A 13144-nucleotide genomic window follows, 5' to 3' on the forward strand; every position below is an offset into this window, starting at 1 on the left:
GGATGATTCTGCTCTACATGTCCAGGACATGTTACAGTTCTTTGACCACAAATTTTCCTTTTCATATGACTATTAAAGCTCAAGATTACTCACTTTTGGTTCAAGTATTATAAATACACTATTTTTGAGAAATATATGGACATTTGCATGCATTTCAAAGATTTTAAACTCCATACCTGTTTTGGAAAAAAAAAAGAGTACTATCTCAGTGGTATGGATGAATACATTAAAAGTGCCCCCTTGAGGCAGTATAGCAGAACTGAGTACAACCACCAACCTCATGGTTCTGATCTAAATTTGGTTGTCAGTGCAGTGAATTAAAATTTTATTGAAGGTTACAAAATTGTAACAAAGCATTTCAGTGGTCAAGTCAGTCTTGCCTCATATTTGTTTTACATGTGTATCGAGGTATTTAAAATTTTCCAATAGACTAACATCTATCTTTTTGCACAAATTCATTTTGTTTGTACAACAAGAGCTGTCAAAGGAGACAGTATGCTCTACTTAGTAATTTCTATGCTGGAGAGTAAAATCTGACACATCGGAGGAAGCTGAAGCTGTCACTGCAGTGTTCAATGACTTCTATGTGGATGAAGATAATGGACAATAGCTTAGGTCCATGTCAAATGTATAATTTATAGTAATAACAGGTAGAGATATAGAGTATCAAAACATTAACGAAGTACAAAAGGGCTATAATGCATGAAAAATTTCTGCAAAACTAACTGATCATGTGTTGTATCATGGGGCTACTAATATGGAAAAACGTTTTTAAGTTTGAATCAAATGTATTTGATAACAGATAGGACAAAAGTGCATCACAACTAGAACCTGAAATTCTAGGTAAAAAGGGGGCATAACTCGTAACATATTGGCGAGAGCATATGACAAAAGTGATGATGTGGAACAACCATTTAAAGTTTGAATGAAATGCATTTAGTAACAACAAAGAAGTGGTGAAAAGGCATAAAAATTGTATATGTACTAAGTAAGGAGACTTAATTCCAGGAATATTTGGATCAGTCATGGACCTTGTGTCATACGATGAGGATGTTGATGTTGAATAACCTTTAAGTTTGAATTAAATTCATTAAATAATATCAAAAGAGATAGTGAAAGTGCACCAACATTAACTGAAATTCTAGGAAGGGGGCATACTTCATGAAATATTGATGCAAGAGTTACAGCCCTTGTGTCGTATGTTGATTATGCGGTACAACTATTAGAAGTTTGAATCAAATCTGGTAATAATACAGGTAGAGTGAAAGTGCATCAAAACTTAAAATTTCAGGTAAAAGGGGAGACAGTTCACAATACGTTGGTGCTAGCGATATGTCCCTTGTGTCAAAATGATAAGGGCGATGTGGAACAAATTTTATTTTAATCAAATCCGATCTGTAATAACAGAAATGTAGTGAAAATGCATCAAAACTAACCCTAAACTTTTTAGTAAAACGGGGACGAATTTCATAAAAAAATTGGTGTCAGAGTTAATAGACCATAGTTATGTTATATAATGTTGGTGATGTGGAACAACTATTTGCTGGTAAGTCATCAAAACCATTTTGTAATAACTGAGAGAAGAGTTGAAAGTGCACCAGAATCCCGAAATTCTGATAGTTCATGAAATATCTTTACAACCCTTGCAACATACCATGTGTGTGATAATGAGGAATAACTATTCTTAGTTTGAAGGATTACAGAGATAAAGACCATGTGCATCAAAACTTTAACCAAGGTGCGAACGGGGAAGGACGCTGACAAGTCGAGAAGGGTTGCTCTCCATATACTTTGTATAGTCGAGCTAAAACTGCTAGATAAAAACTTTCAAAATAAATCTCAGCTGTGAGAACTGGTTTGTAAAAGGACCACTGTATTACTGAATAATTTCTTGTGACTAAAATTATCTGAATTTTGCAAGCTTTAACATGCTGTAAATTTTCTCAGAGTTTGGGGAAGAATATATTCTAGGAAATAGTAAGTCTAATGTTAGCAAAACATATCTCAAGTTTTTCTGATTTTATACAGTATCTGAATACACTTACTGCAATGGTCAATTGTTTATATACTGATAGAGTAAATTTAACACCAGGAACATGCTACACTGTAAATCTGAGCCAGACAGAACCTACTGAACCAGGTACAATATTTGTTTATACAATGACAAACAAATATGTAAACTCTTTACTTGATTTTTATTTGGACATTTTAAGTTTTCTAGCATTGTACATACATATGAAAATCTATTGAAATAAATGCCTGTAGACAAAGTGCAGTATAAAAACATATAATATTGACATGATCCAATAATCTAGTGAAGTTAACCATGTACAGTTGATGCCATCGTAACACATGAAATATATACCAGCTTACTTAGTTTTTTCCAGATGATCCAGCTTCCAGTTTTAACTATATTTCAATACGTCAAACATTCTAACATGGTTTCATGTAGATCAGGTAGTAAATGTGGCAACTACAGTATTAACAAGAATTTTCTATGATGAAGTTTTATTACCATAGATGAACATTTTTTTAATTGATCTAGATTTCCACATAACTACAGAAGTCACCCACCGTATTTCAATCAAAACCATACTCTACTGACTCGAATTACAGACAAGTACTATCATTTTCTGTTACTTCTGTAAACATATAGAAAGTATAACCAATATACCAACATTAAACTGTTCTAACAAAATGGTATATTTTGAGTAAACAAAGATAACGGTTTCTGATAACTTTGGTTCTTTTACCATACATCACTGGCTTCTCAAAAGTACAAGCACCGTGTTTCATGACACATTGAAATTTTGTATAATACTTATACAATATAGAGATTCTTAGGAAAGTGGACTGCACAGAATGTGTAATTAATATTACCAACACAAAATGGACGCTAATTGTCCTTTTACACAAAAAAAATTACACAGATTATAATACAAGTTCAAAGTCAACGTGTTTGTCCAGACTAACACAGAAGTATACACCTGTATGGTAGGTACCAATATATTTCAATATACAACATTTCAATCGAACATTTTATCACAGTTATCACAGAATAATGTCACTAATTGTACATACTTCTATCACATGTACAAAATCTTTCATATATACATCCCTTTAAACTATCCAATTTTTTGGCTAAACTGACAAGGTATATTACATTCCATAAACTATACTTTGTATTTTAAGTCAATCTAACAATTATTTAAATAGGTCATTTATACAAGAACTAAGCGTCGCAGCTGACAAGAGGAGGTGGTTTCCGAGATCGACTTTCTGTGGCTAACTTTTGTCGTAATCTTCTTACTTCATTTAGCAAACTAATTTCTCTTTCATCAAATCCTCGTCGCTTTGTCTCTAGGGAAACTGGAAGATCAAATAGGTTCTAGATTTTAATCTAATATAATTTTAATGGCTTTATTGTAAGTCTTTAAGAAGAAAAAGCTTGAAACCCGTCTTTGATTTCTTGAAGAACTGTCTCCAAAACCTGAAGACCAGTCTCTTATGCAAACTTGCAATTTAAAGACTGTGGTAAAAAGACAATCAATCAGATGCTTTAAACCTAACTGGTCATAAAGCACTGCTTGGCAAACGTCTGTTCTTGCTTGGCATGACTCAAAGCTCATCCATTGTTTTCAAACCCTGAAAACTTTCCGATAGTGACCTGCACAATATCAAACATTCTAAAGGTTCACATAAAACATAACAAATCTACGTTACTGCAAAGAAATAGAAGATATTTTGCAAAAGGACTACAATGATGGGAAATGATAAGAAAAACTTTAGCAGCTTACCAAAACTCATTTGAAGAAGCTATTTATAAAGTTGGCAAGTTCATGAATCAACTTACTTGAAGAGGCCATGGAATCAGTATCTGCTGTTGACAGTGATTCAAATGATTTCAACAATTCTGATCTTGTTGTTCCTTCTAGATATGACTGACCTAATCGTGATCCTGGAAGTTGTGGAAACAAACAATATATAACGTTATTTAACATATGTATAAATATCTGGGATGATCACATCTCAATGAACTTAAAAGGAATTAAGAATTTTAGGAGTTTTCTTTAAAAGCTTCTCATTCACTTTGGGTGAAAACATTTGAATATAATCATTAACATATTTTGATACAAGATGTACAACATCAAGAAATAAAAGTTGATTTTAAATATTTGTAATGTTCCAGTGGAAATGTGTATCCTGAAAATCATTTCAAAAGTATCTTAAAATCCTCTTAAAATATTGTTACTGTACTGTAACACACTTTCAGTTTGTGCAAAACTTTATTGCAGGAAATTTACTCTAATTTGCCCTATTTTGTGCATTTGAGAAAAGTTGAATTTGTGAAGTGAAAAGTGAAAGCAGCAATGCAGCTGGATTTACCATGTAAAAACATACATGTACCGGTATAAACTTGCCTTTTTTGTTGGAGTTTTGAACTAGTGACAGAGAAAGCACATGAAATAAAAATAAAACTCACAATTAACAAGAATAATGTTTACAAGAATTCTTCAGTTTTCTTTCTAGCCAATAAAACAACATCTTTACAAATTTTGAGAGGACTTCGTATTTATTTCAGTGTGTTAACAGTTATATAAGGAAAGATCAGTTTATACTACATATAACATAATTTAAGAATTACTTATTTTTGTGATCAAATTTGGCCTAGATTTTATCAAGGTTATCATTCTGACCAAATTTCATTAAGATCAGTTGAAAACTACAGCCTCTATCGCATACACAAAGTTTTTCTTTGATTTGACCTAGTGACCTAGTTTTTGACCCCGGATGACCTATTTTCGAACTTGGCCTAGATTTCACCAAGGTAATCATTCTGACCAAAATTCATGAAGATCAATTGAAAAATACAGCCTCCATCACATACACAAGGTTTTTCCTTGATTTGACCTAGTGACCTAGTTTTTGACCCCAGATGACCCAATTTCGAACTCGGCCTAGATTTCATCAAGGTAATCATTATGACAAAAATTCATGAAGATCAATTGAAAAATACAACCTCTATCGCATACACAAGGTTTTTCTTTGATTTGACCTAGTGACCTAGTTTTTGACCCCGGATGACCCATTTTCAAACTCGGCCTAGATTTCATCAAGGTATTCATTCTGACCAAAATTCTTGAAGATAAATTGAAAAATACAGCCTCTATCGCATACACAAGGTTTTTCTTTGACCTGACCTAGTTTTTGACACCAGATGACCCATTTTCGAAATCGGCCTAGATTTCATCAAGGTAATCATTCTGACAAAATTTCATGAAGATCAGTTGAAAAATACAGCCTCTATCGCATACACAAGCTAAATGTTGACGGACAGACGACAGACGGACGCCGGACATTGAGCGATTGCTCAGGTGAGCTAAAAATAATTTCCTTAAAATCTGTAAACTAAGTACATACTGTAGGTACTATCTATAGCATCCTCTGTCAGATCTCTGCCATGTGCCTGAGCTAGCTCCGCCTCCTCCGCAACAAAGTCCAGTCTCCGAGCATTGGCCTCGTCTGAAAGTTTACGCTGAGTATCGCGTTCTTCTTCACCATTAGCATGCTCCTCCAACTGAGAAATATAGAGCATTTTATATGAGAAATATAGAACATTTTATTTGAGAAATATAAAACATTTTATATGAGAATATGAGAAATATAGAACATTTTATATGAGAAATATAGAACATTTCATAATTATGAAGAACTAAGGACATATTGCAACTTTCCAAATTTACCAGCAGAAGAGATTTTATTTATAGTCACCCTCTTCCAGAAGAAAGGTAATCATTCAAGTGGAATGATAGTGCAATGTAATCTGATCTGAATGTTAGTAATTTCTGCTTAGAGGAGAGGTGGCTTGAACTTAGAACATCTCTTTCTTAGTCCAGCGTGTTACCACTGAACCACTACATCAGACGATTTGGAACAAGATTATAAAGCCCAGTTCAGTACTTATAATACAATGTACCTGTACACCTACAACTTGCAGAAAAACATCTTTTTGTTATGACATAGATGACCTTGAGAATTAAATACTTTCTGCTGCAATTTTGTTGGACAATTCTGTAATATAGCATGAGTTAGCTACCCTTAAAGTTACTTATATAGAAAATGTTCTTTCTTTTATTTTATAACAAATATCATGGGTGCCCATCTCACAGATTAACACAATTACTTCAATATATAATCGAAACTCACTCTTCTATCCTGGCATTTTCTCATCAAGTTATGGACCTCCTGTTCCAGGCCACGGTTCTCTGCATTGATTCTTGTCAACTAAAATATGAAACATACTCATGTAAACTGACTTCTAAAGATATCTAGCAGTACATGTATTCTCAGCGACCTTTTAAAATATTTTCAAGTAAATAGGTCTGTGCACAGGAAACAGGTTTTCAGCATAAATGACTAGGTGCAGGGAACTAGAGAGATTGGGACCAAAGTACAAAATGTACATGCTGGATATTCCAATACACATACCATCTACTAAAAAGTTGTGTGACAAATTAATCAAGATGCTCGTTACACCTAAATGTACACAGTATTGACCAGCAAAATTAGGTTATATTAATGTTTCTATAAACATGTGCATGCATGTCTAAAGATCTGGGTCACTTACTGAATCCTGCACCAGTGTTGGTAAACCTGTACAGGTTTGAAACTTCTACCTTACTATTAACTAGAAGGGATGAACTTACTTGTACTGTTTTGACCTCACGTTGAAGATCTTCCAGTCTATGTCTGTACTCCATTTCATTCCCCGCCCATACATCTATGTTCTTCTGTGACGCTCGAGCTAGGTTCTCCTCCATTGTCTGTAATATTTCCATTTTCATTATTTTAAACAAAGATTTTAAAAAATTTTTAGTTTTATTATCGTAAAATATAATACTGAAGGAAATACTGTGAAACTGTTTAAGGTCACTGGTATAAAAGTTTACAGTTTCAGCAAAAATGAATATTATATGTTGGACATGAATTCATAGACATAGAATTAGCTGAAAGTTTATTTGGTGGGATTTTAAGTGTGTTGATCAAAGTAAGCATAGAAAAGTTTCCATGTAAGTAATAATGCTTTTGCAGTATAAAGGACAAACAGCAAATTTTTATCACTACAAATATGAAGAAGGTTAAAAAGAGACAACACTTTCTATTTGACCAATGCATTAGAAGTATAGATTAAATCTTTTATCAAGAGCTGTTGGGAGGACAGCAATGCTCAAATATTCAAAAGCCTTGTCCCTAGACAAAGTTAAATGAATAAATAACTAGAGCTGCTTTTGAGAAAAGCGCATGTCTCCCATAACTGCCTAATAATCTAAATAGGAAGTCAGAATTATATACTGTTTACTTAGAGCAATGCACATAAAGGACCCCAAAAAGACTCCTATACCACTAGAGTGCAAGCGCATTTTTGACACCAAAAGGAGCCATATACAAAGTGCCTGGGCTGATTAGGCTAGTTATTGAACTTGTCCAAGCACTTATTGGCAAACACATTTTGTTCAAGTTTGGTGAAGATCAGATGAGAAATGTTTTCGACTAAGAGTGAGGACAAGCTTTGTGACAGATACACACACAGACAGGGGTAGATAAAAATGTCTCCCACACCACTGTGTGGCAGGAGACATAATTATAATGACATTAAAGTAAGTACAACAGGGGCAACAATTTTTCTTAAGTATACCAGGTTACAATAAAAATCTTAACCAAAAATTGCTAAGCCCTAAAAAGGGCACAACAGTGATGTGGATCACAAAAACTTTACAATCAGGAATGGACGAGTACAATAGCTTTACCTATTCTTCGAAAAAATAAAGCAAAAAAATCAACAGTAATCTGACCTTGCGAGCTTCCATTTCTCTTTCTCGCTCTGCATCTTTCAATCTCTGTTGTATTCTATCTTCAAGTTCCGCTTGTTTACGGTGCATATCCTGCTCTGTGCGAAGATGATGTGATGATGTGGCATATTCTCGGAACAATTCCTAGCCAATGTATAGAGCATTTAATAAATCAAAATCAAAAATAAAATACATGTCACCTCAAAAACTGAAATAAGCTGCAATAAATATGATCTGCTCCAGAAATACGTAACTTTAAATCTACTGCACACCATAAATATTTGTATGAGAATTTATTTGCTAATTCTGTGTTCCTGTACAAATATTTTATCAAGCACAGCTAATGAAGTTTGATGACTGTCTTTGCAGACTATCTTATTACAGTGTGAAAATACGCAAGTTCACATTATATCAAAAACTTTTTAAGTGCTAGGACTGCACCTCTTCGGTCTGACTGAACCGGATATTTCAGCTCAGATACTTAAGACTTTACCTTAATCCTTTCATTAAATTCACTTAACATGCAAAAACACAAAACTGAGTTTTTACATACATCATAAAGATTGTGAAACACCTTTAAATGTTAACTGAATGCTATACCTGTTCAAACATTTTCTTTTTCAATTGTAGTTCCATGTTGCGTATCTCTGCTTCTTCAATGGCCGCCTCTGTCTCCTGGTCACGTAATAATGCCTGAAATATCAGTTTACAGTTTTACACAAAATCACACAATGTTTTAATAATATTTCAGTTATAATTACCAAACAATTTATTCATAAGAGCCTTTTACATGCATAGTACATTATTATTCTAAAAAATGAATAACCTCCACACAATGTAGCCGATGAATGACAGTGCCTTTTCCTCAAAAAGTTGACAATTATTCTACCATTTACATTATGTACTGCAATTTATTTTTCATGAAATAAATGTGAGCATCTAAATGCCGATGTCAAAACAGAGGCATGTTATTGCTAAGTAGCATAACTATGGCGCCTTCCCTTTGCCTGTAAAAGTAGAATAACATAACTTTTCACGAAAATAGGGAGAAAATAAATATATCTGTGAACATTTCACACCGCTGCATTCTTGATGTGTCTGAGACAACAAGTTTGTTTAACAAATGGTTGTGAACGTTGATTACTTCCCACATGTATCTAAGTTATACAGGCAATTTTGCTTTACACAAAGATCTGACCTTTCTTTGAACCTCGTCGTCCAATCTTTTCAGTTCAGCTTCACGTTGAGATTTTTGGAAGTGAAGAAACTTCCGTCTTGCAGCATCCAATAACTGTAACTCCTTAAACTTTACTTCTCGGTTCATTGCATTTAACCTACACACAATAAAATATTAGAAATTTTAGTTTCATTCCACCGATATTGTATAAAATCTTGCTTGCTTATATTTACTACGGCAAAATGGGTAAGAATGCAGACTTGGAACTCAAGATGTTTGGACAAATCACACCAAGTGTCCAATGCAATTACAGGACAAAAACTATTATAGCAAGTATCAAAGATCAGCCAGCCATCACAGGTACATATTTGTGCCTGATACAATACCTAGAACCATCACAGGTACCTATCTGTGCCTGATACAATACCTAGAACCATCACAGGTACCTATCTGTGCCTGATACAATACCTAGAACCATCACAGGTACCTATCTGTGCCTGATACAATACCTAGAACCATCACAGGTACATATTCGTGCCTGATACAATACCTAGAACCATCACAGGTACCTATCTGTGCCTGATACAATACCGAGAACCATCACAGGTACATATCTGTGCCTGATACAATACCGAGAACCATCACAGGTACCTATCTGTGCCTGATACAATACCGAGAACCATCACAGGTACCTATCTGTGCCTGATACAATACCTACAACCATCACAGGTACCTATCTGTGCCTGATACAATACCTACAACCATCACAGGTACCTATCTGTGCCTGATACAATACCTAGAACCATCACAGGTACATATTTGTGCCTACTACTTTAAGGACTTTTTGTCTGGATCTAAAGTGAAATTAGAAGGCAAGTAATTTTCGTATGAAATATATTTCAAATATGATTTCATATGAGAATGTGTACTGTTACTGACCTTTTCTTTCACAAGCTCTCAATTCAAGCTGCTTATGCCAAAACAAATTTCATTCATCCTTCTATGTTATTAAACATGCTGATTTAATATATCATTTGACAAAAGCATTTCCATTTACTTCACATTTTCTTGTAATCATGTATTTAATAAAGGTTTTACCTTTTTCTTTGATCTGTCAGTTTCTGCTCCTCGTCATGTATCATTTTCCGACGTTTATCCTCGGCTTCAAGCAGCAGTTTCTGTTGCCGGTACCAGGCCTCCTCTTCTTGTTGCCGTTTCTGAGTTTCTCGCTCCATATCCATGGATACCTGCCTGTATTGATCAATAGCAAAAGACAATTTATACAATTAACATTATTAACAAATCCTCAATCTATGCACGTATTTGTTTAAAATACAGTATAAACAATTTCTTTTTTCTTTTAAATGTTGCTCTATCAATTTTAATGCTCATCTTGCACATCTTGATGAGGTAAAACAAATTGATGCTTGGTGTATGAAGTGGAAATATAAAAAAGCAAATTTTCTCCAAATAGTGATCTTGGCCTTGGACCTAATGACCTTGGGGTAAATGAATCTGTATTATGATGATAAACATACATGTATATTTATTCGAAAATTAATTGCACGGTCTAAGAGATATGCCACCTGAAAGGTGTTACTGACAGAGACCAACTGACTGATGCACCAGTCCCCATATACTAGTGACTGAGTAACAAACCAAACTGAAATTTGAAACCTACCTTTGTCTGAGATAGTCTAACTCTTCAAGTCGTATTCTTTCTCTCTCTTGTACCTGTATGATGACAAAAAGTCAAACAATTTGATTTTACAAGGATGATTTTTTACAGATTTAAAATATAAAGATGAAATAACGGAAATAACGGAAAATTACATTTGTTTGTAAGGACAGACAACATTCAAGAGAGAAATAAGAAAACAGACAAATCTTACCTGATAATCAACAATAAACTTGGGATATTTGTTAAACACAGGGTACTGTCCTTTGGTAAGTGGCTTATACTCTTCTAGTGTCTTTCTGGGGTGGATCGACTCTGGTGTGGCATTATTTATCCTGTAAGCCTCTTTCAGGACTTGCTTCATATCTACTGCATTACGATGATGGAAAAAATACTGAAAGTAAAACAATGCAGATCTGAAAATCCTCCAAGGTGGTAAAGAGATATGAAGTTGACACTAAACATTACCTTTGACCTTACAGCTCACAAGCCTGATACATGTACATATAAGCATCTATTTTTCAACCCGAAAATGCTGTTATATGGAACAAGATTCAAGTACTGATGATAAATAAACATTCTTCAAGAAATCTAGTATAGTGGAGATTTGAAAATAGCTTCCTTACAACACATGATAGAGATTAGAGCTTGTAAACTTTTATTAGCGGTTTTTGTTAAATTGAACCTTGAAACATATTTTGTCCCTTTTTACTTAAAATATTACTCAAATAAACTCATTTAAAGATAAACTGACAATTCCTTTCACAATACTTGACACAACTTACTTTGAAATCATCAAGTTCAACACACTGCATGAGTGGTCCCCGTGCGCACATGGCGTAAGCTGCAACTACCATCAACAAGAAGGATGGGTGGTTACTGAACACGTTGTCAAACAACATCATCCATTCTTCCCTCGTCAGCACCTCAGAAAACAGTGTCTCTAGAAGGGGCCAGGCATATATCTGAAATGGAAATTAAATAGGAACAAGATTAGGCAAGAAGAATTTTTTTAATTACACCTAAAAAAACATGGGCCACAGAAATTTGTTCGAGAAATGTACAGTAATCCTCAGTTTTGCAGTTTTAAATGGATAACTTATTGCCTATTTGACATTTGTTCTCACTGTAAGACTTGGCATGACATGACTGAAATTTATGTAGCACTTTTTGTCTTGTTATGGCAAACGTTTATGCCAACATACTTGGAAATCCTTCAGAGGAGTAAATTTTCACAGAGCGAAAAAAGAAAGAAAAAAGAAGTCAGAATCATAAACACCGTCTTTCATCCCAAATTTGGAAAGACAAAATTATAAACATTTAACCCAGGACTTAACACTGAATTTCAGCAAAATGAGGAAGAGTTGAGGATAGGATGAGTTTGAGCAAGCATAGTTGAATGTATTAGTGGGGGACTTTGTGACAGGCTGGTTGCTAATGTCTCACTTGCCCGATGCAGTTTTACTCTAGAATATGGTAAAATTCTCTCAAAAAAGCTACAAAGACACCATATAACCAATATTGCTGGTGCATTTTAAAATCCATAAACAAATGAGAATGCAAGTACTGAGTTTAAAGTTTCTGAATCACTTCAGCTCATTCCTCATATTTAAGATTGTCTGTCACATGTTTCAACAAATGTTGACTTCAGTTCAGTTTTCCATAGAAAGTGTCGGCTGCGCAGAAAGATGCGCATAAAAAACTATAGGAGTTCCTTTTAAGTAACAAGCGGGTCATGATGACCCTGGATTGCTCACCTGAGTAATATGAGCCACATGTTTCAAATGGCAAACTGATGCCAAAATATTAAGAAGGTAGGTGAACCACCTTTTACTGGCAAACTGTGTTGTTTTAGGTTTCTTTAATGCGACCGCTTAACAATTTGTGCGTGTCAACTAATTAGCAGTTATACAAAGACTGTTACATTTACAGTGACTGAGTAATGATAATTTGACTGTTTATTTCATGTGCCATTAGTGATTCTTTATTACCTTGAAGCTATGAAATGAAACTGTTTGATGTATTGATTCGGCACATGTACAAATTAGTAGATAATTGGAATTGCAGCAAGTGGTAATTGTGCCCGATTTTTTTATGGGTAAGCAATTAAATTATGTTTTGAGCGAATTCTTTACATTATCGTTGCAAATACAGTGTACATTTTATTCAATGTACACTGTGTTTGCAATGGTAACAACTGAATTACATGATTGTCTTAAACTAGATCCTGTACCTTAATTAGTTATTTATTATACACTTTGTCATTTGCTACCTGACAAACATTCATTAACAGTCTAATATAACTACTCAACATTCTCCAGAGCATTGCCAATTGGTATTTTATGCATTTAAAAGCCTCACCTGAGCATTATTGTGTAGGGTCTCAATAATAATACTGACTCGATAATAAGACCACATTTTACCAGCCCTCCGAGTGGT

The 13144-nt window shown here is 34.2% G+C and overlaps 1 protein-coding gene across 1 annotated transcript in view; it reads right to left on the minus strand.

Annotated features, from left to right (window-relative positions):
• Nucleotides 1–2176: 2176 nt before the first annotated feature.
• Nucleotides 2177–13144, minus strand: part of LOC128557798 (TBC1 domain family member 31-like) — a 43196-nt gene continuing 32228 nt past the window's right edge. The window contains exons 13-24 of the mRNA XM_053546106.1: nt 11491–11670; nt 10920–11099; nt 10709–10761; nt 10126–10278; nt 9049–9184; nt 8451–8543; nt 7854–7994; nt 6708–6824; nt 6208–6285; nt 5422–5578; nt 3854–3958; nt 2177–3369 (exon numbers count right to left, since the gene is read on the minus strand). Of these exons, the coding sequence (XP_053402081.1) occupies nt 3233–3369; nt 3854–3958; nt 5422–5578; nt 6208–6285; nt 6708–6824; nt 7854–7994; nt 8451–8543; nt 9049–9184; nt 10126–10278; nt 10709–10761; nt 10920–11099; nt 11491–11670 (1530 nt within the window). The 3' untranslated portion in view covers nt 2177–3232. The remainder of the gene's footprint in view (nt 3370–3853; nt 3959–5421; nt 5579–6207; nt 6286–6707; nt 6825–7853; nt 7995–8450; nt 8544–9048; nt 9185–10125; nt 10279–10708; nt 10762–10919; nt 11100–11490; nt 11671–13144) is intronic.

Source organism: Mercenaria mercenaria, chromosome 6, assembly GCF_021730395.1.
Source record: "Mercenaria mercenaria strain notata chromosome 6, MADL_Memer_1, whole genome shotgun sequence".
In the NCBI taxonomy this organism is placed as follows: domain Eukaryota; kingdom Metazoa; phylum Mollusca; class Bivalvia; order Venerida; family Veneridae; genus Mercenaria; species Mercenaria mercenaria.